The 13,358-nt window shown below is 42.0% G+C and overlaps 2 protein-coding genes across 27 annotated transcripts in view; one reads left to right on the forward strand and one right to left on the reverse strand.

The window, feature by feature from the left end:
• Positions 1-13,358, reverse strand: part of LOC130543845 (uncharacterized) — a 407,309-nt gene that overhangs the window by 332,760 nt on the left and 61,191 nt on the right. For 13 of the 25 annotated variants that reach the window (XR_008959518.1, XR_008959517.1, XR_008959512.1 and 10 more), the window contains exons 4-5: positions 7,819-8,091; positions 1,270-1,344 (exon numbers count right to left, since the gene is read on the reverse strand). Coding sequence is in view for 9 of the 25 variants with exons in the window: in XM_057312856.1 (XP_057168839.1) it covers positions 7,819-7,969 (151 nt within the window). In the remaining 16 variants the exon portion in view is untranslated. Of the gene's footprint in view, positions 1-176; positions 8,092-13,358 lie in introns of all 25 variants that reach the window. The other 12 variants (XM_057312856.1, XM_057312848.1, XM_057312849.1 and 9 more) reach the window with 4 other exon arrangements.
• The window catches only part of LOC125281957 (focal adhesion kinase 1-like), a 344,868-nt gene that overhangs the window by 90,300 nt on the left and 241,210 nt on the right, over positions 1-13,358 (forward strand). The gene's annotated exons all lie outside the window — the stretch shown is intronic.

The following is a 13,358-nucleotide window of genomic DNA, read 5'->3' on the forward strand; positions in this document are numbered from 1 at the left end:
TCATATCTGGAGCACAGTCAGAGGCCTGGCCTTTCATTCCACATGCTACTCCCACAGCACCGTTCTTTCTGTGTGGGTCCCAGAAGATGGCCCCAGGCCACTTCCAACCCCTCTGTAGCTGTCTTTGCAGTGGTTTGCTCATCCAGAAAACCTGAATGAGTGGTTTTTCCACTTACACTCTTCACGGCCATAGGTCTAGTCTACTCCGTCTTCCATGCAGACCAGTATCAGGGCTTAAGTTTGAGGCAGATTTGTGAGTGGTCTGCTCACCACAGCTTCTATTATTGGCCCCAGTTGTGGTCAGCAGAGGTGGATACGGAAAGGGGCAGGCAGAGCAAGATGAGACCATCAAAGGGGTGGATGTTTTAGGCACCAGCTCAGCCCAGATTGTGCTCTGCTTCCCAGAGGGCTTGAAGGCCCATCCATAGCTCTTTTTGACTCATTTGCTTCTTCAGGAAGCCCCCCAAATTCAGCCCTCCCATGGAAACCAAGAGATCTGTGAGATCTATGGCTCTGAAAGTCCCTCCCCAGCCACAACCCCTGTATCTCCCACCCTGCTCTGTGGAGGCAGCAGTCTTTCCTTCTGGACCCAAAGACCGTGTTTTTACTTGTTATAGTCCATCATAATGGTACAAACACGGGTGGATCTATTCACACCTAGAGTAGGCCATGAAGATGTCACATCTAATGAACTATGGACATGGGTGCTTATGATGTGTAGAGTGACTATCTGACCCTCTGACTAAAATTGAGACCCAGACATTGTATCTACTTTGTCGACTGAGTTATCTTAGTGACTGGAAAGTGCCTGCATTACTACATGCCTAATACATATTATTGAATGAATGACTCCTAACCAGTACTTTCCAAATACTGAGTGGACCTTGGGCGGCTCTGCCTGCCCCCAGTGACTCCCTAATCTGGTCACATAAAGGACCAGTGCCAGGACCAACTAGATGGAATCTCAGAAGTCCTTTGCAAACAGGAAAACTATGAGCTTTCCATTTGCTTTTGTAAACCCAGAAGGGCCACAGGCCTGTGAGGGTTGAGGTTGAGAGCTTCTTCACTGGAGAGCGAGAACTACTAAACATGAAGATGCCCAGCATGTTCAGCAGCCTTTTCTACAGAGCCAGGCCCCAGATAAGCCCGTGCCGTGTTTTCTCCCATGATTTCCTACAGTAACCCTATGAGATTCAGCCTCTTACCACCCCATTTTTCAGAAGAGGAAAGTGAAGCTCAGAGAGGTACAGTGACATTCCCAAGACATACAGCTAGTAGGTGGGAGTCTCACTCCTGTGCTGTGCCTGGGGTGGGCATTCACCTGTTGAACTGCTGGCCCAGGACCTGTTGGGGTGAAGTGAACACATGGTATTATGCAGAAAATTGTGATATTTGATATGTTTATATCTGGGAAGAATGGTACCAGGGAGCGTACGAAATGCTCCACTGTGCCTTCTCTGAGCATCAGCATCGTGCAGGCCTCGTCCAGGGACAGGATTAATTCTTTTTCCCCACCAGAAAGACAGGGGGGGGGGGGGAGCGCAGTGTACTCAGCTTCAACTCCATGAACCACCAGGAAGATCAGGGTCTGGCGTTCAGACCAGAGACTCCCAACACTTCGGGAACTTGTGCAAGAAAAGGGACTTGAAGGCCCGCCCAGAAAAGGGCTCTAGGCTTAAAGGTGCAATTGGCTTTAGGGGTGAAATGATAAACCATTGTTCCCTTTAACCCATTTTGTTAGTTGAGCAACAATAGCATTTCTCTCTTTTAATAGCCTTTATTAAGAACTCTATGCCTTTAAGTCATCGGTAAACATCCCTACTGCAGACAGGAGAAAGCAGAAGCTTAGCATCTCCAACGCTGCTTGAGATCATAGACGTTCGGCCTGAGAACTGTCCAGAGCATGGAATGCATGGCATTCCTCCCATGCTGATGAGGCCTGGTCTGTTCCTGACATGGGGAGAAAGGTTCAGGGGAAACCACCCTCCTTGGCAGGCCACAGGGGAGCCAATTGTTTCTAGTGTGGGTTCTGGCCTTGCCCTGATCATCTGTGGGTCCTGAGATAGGACATGAATTTGGACCCATTCTCACCCCAGACCAGCACTGGATGTTGTTGGTGGCCTGATGCACCTGCTGCTTGTCAAAGGAGATGAAGTAGCTGAACCCTTGGAGCAGCTCATCAAAGATGTCCTGGGTGGAACTCTGAAAAGATAGAGCCAGCTACCTGGGCCAGGAGGCATCAGAGGCCTTCCACCCAATCTGTGGTTCTATGTTCTGGCAGATCTAGCAGCTAAAAAAAGTTTGTTAAGACACTTAAGTGTTCCTTGCAGCATTGCTGAAATGGCAACAGAATTGAATCATGTCAAGTTCCACCAGCCTTGAAAGGCTGAATTACTGTGGCTGACGACCTCCTTTACGGAGGTCCAAAAAGACATATAAGGACACAGCTTGTGACCTGGTGGACCTACAATGATTTGATGTACTCTGAGAAATGACGCGTTATAGAGAAACATATAGAATGACTTCATCCCACCATTCCTTTTATGTTCAATCACCCTATTTAGTGTGAGGATTTATAAGGCCTTAGACAAGTTCTCCAAGGACAGTGGAGCTGGGTTCTACACAGGATACCTGGGTGAGTAGGGAAAATAATAAAAACAGTACAAAGACACTCATGGCTTCGGGAAAAGTAAGATAAAACACAACAAAACAAAATAACCTACGCCCCTAAACTGCAAAAAAACATTAATTATATTCTCTACCATTCCCATATATGTGAAGAGTCTTCCTACCTTATCCCATAGCTGGTGGTGGAGGTGTAGATGTTGGGATTACTTTGTGGTTGGGCCTGAGGGACACTCATGTGGAAACATTATAGGAGGGCCCTAGGTCTGTCCCCATATTTGTGTGGGGGCCCTGGGTGTGGAGAACCCTCTTCCCATTCTCACCTCAGGCAGCACTGATCCTGGGTGGTCTGGTGCACCTGACACTTGTCTAGGGAGTTGGAATAGTTAAAGTCACAGACCAGCTCATCAATGATCTCCTGGGTGCAGCTCCGAAAATGCAGTGCCCCATATATATGGGGCCAAGAGACATTAGTGGCCTCACGGGACATTGCCACAAGGGGCCACCCCCATTAGAAATCGTGTTCTCCAGTTAAGGCTAAGAGAAGTAGCAGAAAAGACATCCAACAAAGAGGAAGCCAGATGAAACCCTAGGGCTCATGATTAACATACAGGTGGTTGAGCTTGGTCCCCAGCACTCAGCTTCTCATCCTGCCTGCTATGACCTGGGGTGTGAACATGAAAGATGGGCCAGGTTCCAACACCTGGCAGCTTGCTTCTGCCCAGGAAGGGCATCCTTCCTCTGCCCCCTCCTCTACACACACATACACATACACACACACACTTAGTGAGGGGCAAGAGGTGTGGGCCTGCTGAAGTAGGATCACTGTTGTTGCCTGCTCTCCAGTGGGCTGCTCTGAGCTGCCCTGTGTTACCTGTTGGTGTCTCCTGCCACATGTCCAGAGGGCTCGGAAAAGCGGGCTGAGACGACGACTACAATGATGTGAAAGTCTTTCTCTCTGGACTTTCTGGGCCAAAGCCCCTGAAAGTAGGAATACAGCAACAGAACATCTTGTTCTCTTGAACGTCTCGAGTCAAGTGAGCTGGAAAGCAGGCTTTCTTTGAATGGATGTGCCTGGTTACCAGAGTTCTAAGTTCAATTGGGGCCTATCACCAAGGAAGTGAGGTCGCTTCTTCAAGATTCCAGTACCTTGGCCTCTGCCGTCTCTTGGCAACGAACTGTTTACTTTTCTCCCCCATGTCATCTCCTTAACTGTACACTATGAGCCAAAAATGCCATAGCCACCACTCTCTGGAAATGTAACCAGGGTCTGAGGTTTCAGGAGACAGAACTGAATTCAGACCTTTTTTCTTTGTTTTCCCAGTTCTGAGTCCTAAATCATTGTGTCTCTCACATATTCCCCACTTTCCCAAGCTGCTTAGTGGGGATCAGGCTAGAATCCACTTCTTGGGACATCATCAGGTGTATGTGGATAATGTAACATGGGTGGGGTGGTCCCCTGTGTATCTGAAGCACAATTTTCAGGATGGAAGAATTACAAGAAGGGGTGGGACTTGGCATGGAGGGCCGCTCAACAGAGGCCTGGGTTCCAACAATGTAATATTGGAACACTTTCCCACTTGGCCTTGTGTAAATGTGGGCACTATGATGGGGTGGAAATGAACGAAGAAGCAGATATTGCTGTCCTCTGTAGTTAAACTGTTCAATTGTTTCCCATTATATTTAGAATGAGACCCAGTTCCTCATTTTTTTAAAATTTTTAAAAAAGATTTTATTTATTTATTTGACAGAGAGAGACGGCCAGCGAGAGAGGGAACACAAGCAGGGGGAGTGGGAGAGGAAGAAGCAGGCTCTTAGCGGAGGAGCCTGATGTGGGGCTCGATCCCATAACGCCAGGATCACGCCCTGAGCCGAAGACAGACGCTTAAGGACTGCGCTACCCAGGCGCCCCAGTTGCCTCATTTTTGTCTATGAGCGGAACAGCCTTCACAGTGGCTCCCACCGATCCAGACTTGTGGTATAGGCATCACTCTCTACCCATTAGGTGGTTAGTTACTGGCTTCTGACCAATAGGATGCAGCCAATGCGATGAAATGTGATGTCTAAGTTTCAATTGCAAAGAGTTTCTAACTTCCTAGTTACTTTTCTTGTGTTCTGCGTCTCACTCCCTTTCCCTTTTTCTTCTTGATCTCTGAACCAAAAATCGAGCACAGATATTTTGAGCTGCCATGTGTAGAAGCACACATGGCAGAGAACTTGGCCTGTGCCAAGGCCAGAAGACACACAGGAACTCAGATTCTGAGTCCAAACAGCTTCCCGAATCATGTGAGCCAACTTGGGAGAAAATCCTCTGCCAGTCTAGCCTCAGTCACTGCTGCAGCCTCTGCCACACCTTGAGCCTGGGGAACTATGCTTATTTGTGCCTGGACTCCTCACCCACAAAAACTGTGAGAAATTAAATATATACATTTTAAGATTCAGGCTACTGGGGCAAGGCAGTAACATAGGAACAATAGATAAGTAACAGTCTCCCAGGCCTCAGCACCTCTCCCTGCCTTCCTCCCTCCCCTCTGCTCTCCTCCTAGTGTCCCTCCAGCCACGGGGGCTGCCTTTTTCACCTCCTCTGGCCAAACCAGCTCTGTTAGTGAGTGTCTGCAACAGCGGTCCCTTCTTTCTGACACACCGCACACAGACTTGTGCAGGTCTAGCTCCCTTTTGTCAATCTGTTTTCAGCAATGTCACCCTCAGTGAGGCCTTTCATATTTTCCTATCCAATGACTTCCCAGCCTTCCTTCATTACATACTTCAGTCGTCGTATATAGCACTTGCTCTTTTCTTTCACGTCTTTGGTTTGTGCTTTGTCCATCTCTAGACTGTGAGCCCCTAAAAGCAGGGAGCTCTTGGTATTTTCAGCTCTCCTCATGGGTCCACCAAGGTACCTGGCATAGGGGAGTGCTTAGTGTATAGTTACTGAATGAATAACTGAGAAGATCTTGGAGCCCACCTCCCCTTTTAACAAGCTAGACTGTAGGGAGAAGCGCAACTAAAAGTTTCGAGCTGTTTCTGGGCAAGGGGACAACCACAATGGCCTCTGCCTGACTCTTCCTTCTCCAGTATCTCCAGCAGAACTGATGAGGCACCATGGACAAGGAAGCACCCTGCATCACGTTCTCTGTCTCTAGTGGTACAGCCCCAGGCAGGCACACCACCAAAGAAAGGGATGCTTTTATCTGGGTGTCCTCAAGGCAGTGGCTTTCCAGAGTCAGAGTGGCAAAGGAGCAGGATCTCCAGGCTCCAAGAGCAGAATAAGGGACCACAGAAACCTCCCTTTTCTCCTTTTTCTGTCCACTCCCATGGTGTCCTCTTTACTATTCCAGCACCCTCACCTCAGCCAGAAGAGTGATTCTGCACCCACCCTTGTATGTCCAAATGAGGACCCTGAAGGTCTAATGGAGACTGGTCTTGCCCCTGGACCCCAGAGACAGTGTTCAGTGCTCTGGCACTTTCCCAGAGAACATAAACAAATGATAAGCAGGTATGCGCAAGCCCAAAGCGCAATGACCTATCACATCAATTGGAGCAGCTGTCATAACAACGACAAGAGACAACAAATGCTGGTGAGGATGTGGAGCAAAGGAGCCTATGCGCACTGGCGCCGGCACTGTGCAAAACAGTATGGAGCGTCCTCAACACACTGAACACAGAACCACGGTATGTGCAGCAGCTCCACGTCTGGGAACATTCCATAGAAAACAAAGGAATATGTCTAAGAAATACCTGCACTTCCATGTGCAAGAAGCTTTATTTACCATAGCTGAGACAAGGAAAACATCAGTGCCCATTAGTGGTGAATGGATAAAGAAGTGTTACCTACATAATGGAATATTAATCAGCCATAAGAAAAGGAAATCCTGCTAAGTGTGATAACAGTTTTGGACTTAGAGGCATTATGCCAAGTGAAACAAGTGAGACAGAGAAAGGCAAACACTACATATGTGTAGGTATAGATATATATAGGGAGATAGATACTATATAGATGATAGATACATAGACATTTTCCCCTTTTATGTGGAATCTAAAACAAAGAAAAGAAAAGGCGGAAAACTAATTCAGAAGAACAGATCAGATTAAAGTAACAAGAAACAGAGGGGAGGGTGGGGGCAGGGATTGAGTGAATGGTGAAAAGGTACAAACTTCCAGTTTTAAGATAAATAACAGGGATTTACAGTACAACATGATGACTGCAGTTGATACCGCTCTATGGTTTGAGAGGTGTTAAGAGAGTAAATTCTGAGAGTTCTTATCACATAATAGCTTACACATACACAGTGTGTCAATTATATACAGTGATCAATTATATCAATAAAACTGGGCAAAAAATATTTTAATATTCATAATGGGCATCAGGAAAGTTGACTTGGTAAAAATAATGACACATAAGCAAAATGTAAAACAGCAGAACCCACAGTCAGTAGACTATGATATGGATAAAAAATCCAAGCCATTTGCATAAAAAATTGATTCTGATTTTTAAAATCAGTGAATTAAAGTTAAAGTAGATAAAATAGAATTTTAAATTGTGCTACATTTTAAAAAATTGATCAAGGAATAAAATGTCTTATTAAATTAACTCTGAAAATACCGTTTTGAAAAAATTTTCATGTTTTGGAAAATTCTGATTTTAAGCTTTTAAGTGGGCACAGAATGAGAACATTTTGTTGGATCAAAGTTGTCTCCAGGAAAATGGGTGAGACAAAATAGCAGCACCAAAATGGCAAGACTAAATTGTCCTGTGTTCATTTCTCTGTATTTGCAGTTTTTAAAGAAAAAATATTTTTATTGACATACAATACACATAATCAAAAATCTACCATCTACCGTCTACAAATCTACCATTTATAGGTTTATATTTCATTAAGTACATTAAGTTCATGGAATACATTTTAAATGTATTAAATGCATTAATACCCTTTCTACAACCTCCGTCTAACCCAACTTCACATCTCATTTCATCTTGTGAAACTAAAACTCTACACCATGAATCAGAAACTTACCATTACTGCCTCATTCCAGCCCTTGGCAACACCATTCTACTTTCTGTCTTTATGAATCTACTTTGGGTAGGTCCCAAAAGTGGAGTCAAAGCTTGCATTTTTATGAATGCACTTAATGTAAAAGTTCACCCATGTTGTGGAGTTTTGCAGTCCTGTAGGAAATAAGCGTGTCACTTACCTGTTCTTCCGGTCTGTCTTCTGGGGGAGGGGCCTGCTGCTTGGCTGTTCAGGCTGCTCTGCCTGGTTGGCCTTTCACCACCCCTTGTCAGGGGGTTGGGTTTAACGTGAGGAGGTTGTCTGTGTGGCTTTGTTCCCTGGCAGATTTCCATGCCTCCTTAGAGGGTCAGAGGAAATACGGCTGTGCAGAAAACTCTGGCCTAGGGCAGCAAGATCACGGTCACCTTTCTTCAATGAAACTTCCAGGTCAAAACATCTCCACTTGGAAAAAAACCTGTCAGCCAAGAATGCTTTATTTGGAAAAGCTGTCCTTCAGAAATAAAGGAGAGATAAAGACTTTTCCAAACAAAGAAAAGCTAAATGAGTTCCTCACTACTAGACCTGCCATAAGGGAAGAATTAACACCTATACTACTTAAACTCTTCCAAAAATATCAACATAAGAGGAATACACACAAACACATTTTAAGAGGCCAGTATCACCATGATACCAAAACCAAATAAAAAGACTACAAGAAAAGAAAATTATATACTGGTGTCCCCGATGAATATAGATGAAAAAATTCTCTTTAAGTATTAACAGACTGAATTCAGCAGCATCTTAAAGGACCATATACCACGATCAACTGGGATTTGTCCAGGGGGTGCAAGGATGGTTCAACATATGCAAATCAATCACTGTGTGACACATCACATTAACAGAATGAAAGATAAAAATCATATGAATATCTCAATAGATACAGAAAAAGCATTTGACATGCATTTGACAAAGTACAACATGCATTCATGATAAAAACCCTCAACAAATTGGATCGTGAAGAAACGTACCTCAACACAATAAAGGCCACATACGGCAAACCCACAGCTACGGCAAACATCACACTCATTGGTGAAAGACTGAAAATTTGTCATGTAAGATGGGGAACAAGACAAGGGTGCCCACTCTCAACACTCCTATTCAATACAGTACTCGAAGTCCTAGCAGAACCATCAGACAAGACAAAGAAATCATAGGCATAAAAATTGGGAAGGGAGAAGTTAAAACTGTCTCTATTTGCAGGTGACATATAGAAATCCTAAAGACTATAAAAACAACCCTGTTAGGTCTAATCAATGAATTCAGTAAAGTTGTAGGATAGAAAATAAATGTACACCTAGCAGTAGCATTCCTATACACCAACAACAAACTATCTGAAAAAGATATAAGGGAAAAGATACAAAGAACATTTATGTTAGGGAGAAAAACAACAAAATACTTAGAAATAAACTTGAGCATGGAGGTGAAAGGTCTCTTCACGGAAAACAAGACATTGATGACAGATACAAAAAAAGAAACCCACCAATGAATTGAATGGTATTGCATGTTTATGAATTGCAAGAAATAATGTTAATTACCCAAGCCACCAATAGACTCAATGAATTTCCTATCAAGATTCCAATGACTTTTTTTGCAGTAAGAAAAAAAAATCCTAAAATTTGAATGAAACAATGAAAGACTTTGGATAACCGAAACAATCTCTAGAAAGAAGAATAAAGCTGGAGGCATCACACTGCCTGATTTCAACTGTATTATAAAGCTATAGTAAATCAAAATCTTATGGTAGTGGCATAAAAACAAACACATAGACTAATGAACACAAGAGAGAGCCCAGAAATAAACCCAGACACATACGGTTTTTGAGAAGGGAGGCATTCTCAATGGAGAAAAATAAAACAGCTTCTTCAGTAAATGATGCTGGGAGAAGTGGATATTCACATGTCAAAGAACAAAACTGGACCCCTATCTTACATCATCCACAAAAATTTACTCAAAATAGATAAAAGACTTACAGGGAAGACCTGAAATCATAAAATTCCTACAAGAAAACATAGAGAATAAACTACTTGACATTGGTCTTGGTAAGTATATTTTAAAAATAACACCAAAAGCACGAGCAACAAAATAAAAAAAAAAAAAAGTGGTACTACACTCAAGAGCCTCACAGTGAAAGAAATAATCAACAAAATGAAAATGCAACATATGGAATGGGAAAATATTTGCAAATCATGTATCTGAAGAGAAATTAATACCTAAAATATATACATAACTCATACAACTCAGTTGTATGTAAAAAAAAGAAAGAAAGAAAGAAAGAAAGTAAAAAAATAAAGAAAAGAAAAAAGAAACCAACTAAAGAAAGGACCAAGGACCTAAATAGACATTTCTCCAGAGAAGACAAATGGACAACCAGCACATAAAAAAGGTGTTCAGGGGCGCCTGGGTGGCACAGTGGTTAAGCGTCTGCCTTCGGCTCAGGGCGTGATCCCGGCGTTATGGGATCGAGCCCCACATCAGGCTCCTCTGCTATGAGCCTGCTTCTTCCTCTCCCACTCCCCCTGCTTGTGTTCCCTCTCTCGCTGGCTGTCTGTATCTCTGTGAGATAAATAAATAAAATCTTAAAAAAAAAAAAAAAGGTGTTCAACATCTAATCTTTACGAAGATACAAATCAAAACCACAACGAGATATCATTCTTGTTAGAATAATTATTATCAAAATGACAAAAGATAACAAATGTTGATGAAGATGTAGAAAAAAGGGAACTCCTGTGCACTGTTGGTGGGAATGTAAATTGGCATAGCCAGTATGGAAAAACCTATGAACTTTCTTCAAATATTAAAAATAAAATAACCAAAGGATCCCGCAATTCCACTTCTGGTTACATAGCTGAACAAAATGAGATTAACATGTTGAAAAAAAAGAAGTTAGCCTGTTGAAGAGGTATTGCCACCCCATGTTCATAGCAGCATTATTTACAATAGCCAAGATATGGAAACAACCTGTATCTATCAACAGAGTAATGGATAAAGAAAATGTAGTCTGTATATCCAATGGAATACTATTCAGCCATAAAAATAATGAAATCCTGTCATTTGAGACCGCACGGATGGTCCTTGAGGACATTATACTAAATAAGTCAGCAGAGAAAGACAAATACTAGATGATCTCACTTATATGTGGACCCTAAAACATAAAACAAATAGAAAAACAAATAGAAAAAGAGATCAGATTTATGGTTACCAGAGGCACGGGGTGACGGGAGGGAAAACTGAATGAAGGGGATCAAAGGTACAAACCACAGCTGTAAGTCCTGAGAATGTCATGTGCTACACAATCACTGTAGTTAACACTGCTGCATGTTGTAGCTGAAAGTTGCTGTCCTCTAGTTCAACCTCATTGAAATATTAGGAATCCCAAGCTTAATCCAAACGGTTTGAGCCCAAGGTCACAGAGCTCCCACATTGCTGTTTTCAATTGCTACCATAATACAGAACACTTGGAAGGAGCATCTATATTCCAGGAACACAGCCAAATATCCTTTATTCACTAACTCTTCTGACCCTGTGACTCCATACCCTTTACTTGTCGTAGTCAGAATTCAGTTAGATAGAAACTGCCTTTCTGATTCTAACAGTACTAACGCACTATGTTTTCAACACAAGCTGCCTATAATATAAAGTATATTTATGATGTGTATGAAAAATAAAAAAAAATTATTAGATGATAGTTAAGGTCCCAGAGGCTCGACAAATTCCACAGTTCTCAAAAAGATGGCCCCAAAGCCAGCAGCATTACCTACACATTTGTCAGAAATGCAAATACTCTAGCCCTCGAGAGAACTATTGAATCAGAATCCAGTGGGATTTACCTTTGGCATCAACAAGTCTTCCAGGCAATTCTAATGCACACCAAAGTTTGAGAAACACTGCTTTAATTGTTTTCATTGTTTGCACAAAGACAAGGGTGGATAATTAGTCATAGTCATCTCCATAAACTCAATAAAAGCAACGGATTAAAAAAATACAGGCAAACTCACATATCTCATACGGAAAATTTACAATTTATAAAAAATTCTACAATATGCTTTAGAAGCTTAAAGAAAAGTGTGAGGACACATGAAACCTCATGATATATTTGGGTTTTGTGATGAGCACTGAGTGTTATACACAACAGATGAATTACTGAACTCTAAAGATATTTAGGTTTTTTTTTTTTTTAAAGATTTTATTTTATTTATTCGACAGAGATAGAGACAGCCAGCGAGAGAGGGAACACAAGCAGGGGGAGTGGGAGAGAAAGAAGCAGGCTCATAGCAGAAGAGCCTGATGTGGGGCTCGATCCCATAACGCCGGGATCACGCCCTGAGCCGAAGGCAGATGCTCAACCGCTGTGCCACCCAGGCGCCCCAAAAGATATTTAGGTTTTGTTTTAATTTATGACTGAATGTAGTGTTCATTTCTGTTTCATAAATGGATTTAAAACACCACATATGCCTAGTAATAAATGAAACCTCAAGAAACTAGATGAGTCTCAAACAAACAACCTAACTTTACCCCTTAAGGCACTGGAAAGAGAACACATCAGGCCAAAGTTATTAGAAGGAAAGAAATAACAAAGATTAGAGCAGGGAAAAATGAAGCGGGACTAAAAGGATAATGGAGTATACCAACGAAACTAAGAACTGATTCTCTGAAAATAAAATTGACAAGCCTTTACCTAGATTTCCCCCACCCCCAAAAACAAGGAGAGAGAGAGAGGGAGAGACAGAACTCATATAAAAAATGAAAGAGTGATACCAGAGAAATGCCAAAGATCATAAGAAACTACTCTGAACAATTATATACAAAAAATTGGACAATCTAAGGGAAATTGATAAAACTCCCAGAAACATACAACTTGCTAAGACTGAATCCTGATGAAATGGAAAATCTGAACAGATTATTAGTAAGCAGGTTGAATCAGTAATTGAAAACCTCCAAAAAACAAAACTCCAGGACTAGATGGTTTCACAGGTGAATTCTACAAAATATTCAAAAAGGAATTAATACTCAAATTCTTCCAAAAAATAAAGGAGGAGGGAATTCTTCCAAACTCATTTTATAAAACTGGAATTCTTCTGATACCTGATCCAGACAAGGATTCTGCAAGAAAAACATTACAGGCCAATATTCCTAATATACACTTACAAAAATCCTCAACAAAATATTAGCAAACCAAATTCAGTAATACACTAAAAGGATCATATACACATATCTAGAAAAGTGTTGTTACAGCTGATGTCAGAGAAATTATCTGTGCTCTCTTCTAAAATTTTTATGGTTTCAGGTCTCATATTTAGGTCCTTAAGCTTTTTGAGTTAATTTTTGTCTATGGTGGAAAAAAAGTGGTCCAGTTTCATTCTTCTGCACGTTGCTGTCCAGTTTCCCCAAGATCATCTGCTGAAGCGGCTTTATTTTCCCCACTGTATACTTTTGTGGCCTTTGTTGAAGATTAATTGACCATATAGTTGTGGAATTATTTCTGAGCTTCCTATTCTGTCCTATCGCTCTGTGTGTCTATTTTTGTGCCAGTACCATACTGTTTTGATTACTACATGTTTGTACCGTAAATTAAAGTTTGGAATTGTGATACTTCCAGCCATGTTCCAGGATATTTAGGATTTTTTGCGATTCCATACAGATTCTAGGTCTGTTCTGGTTCGGTGGAAAATGCTGTTGGTGTTT

The sequence above is a fragment of the Ursus arctos genome, unplaced genomic scaffold (assembly GCF_023065955.2).
Source record: "Ursus arctos isolate Adak ecotype North America unplaced genomic scaffold, UrsArc2.0 scaffold_16, whole genome shotgun sequence".
NCBI lineage: Eukaryota > Metazoa > Chordata > Mammalia > Carnivora > Ursidae > Ursus > Ursus arctos.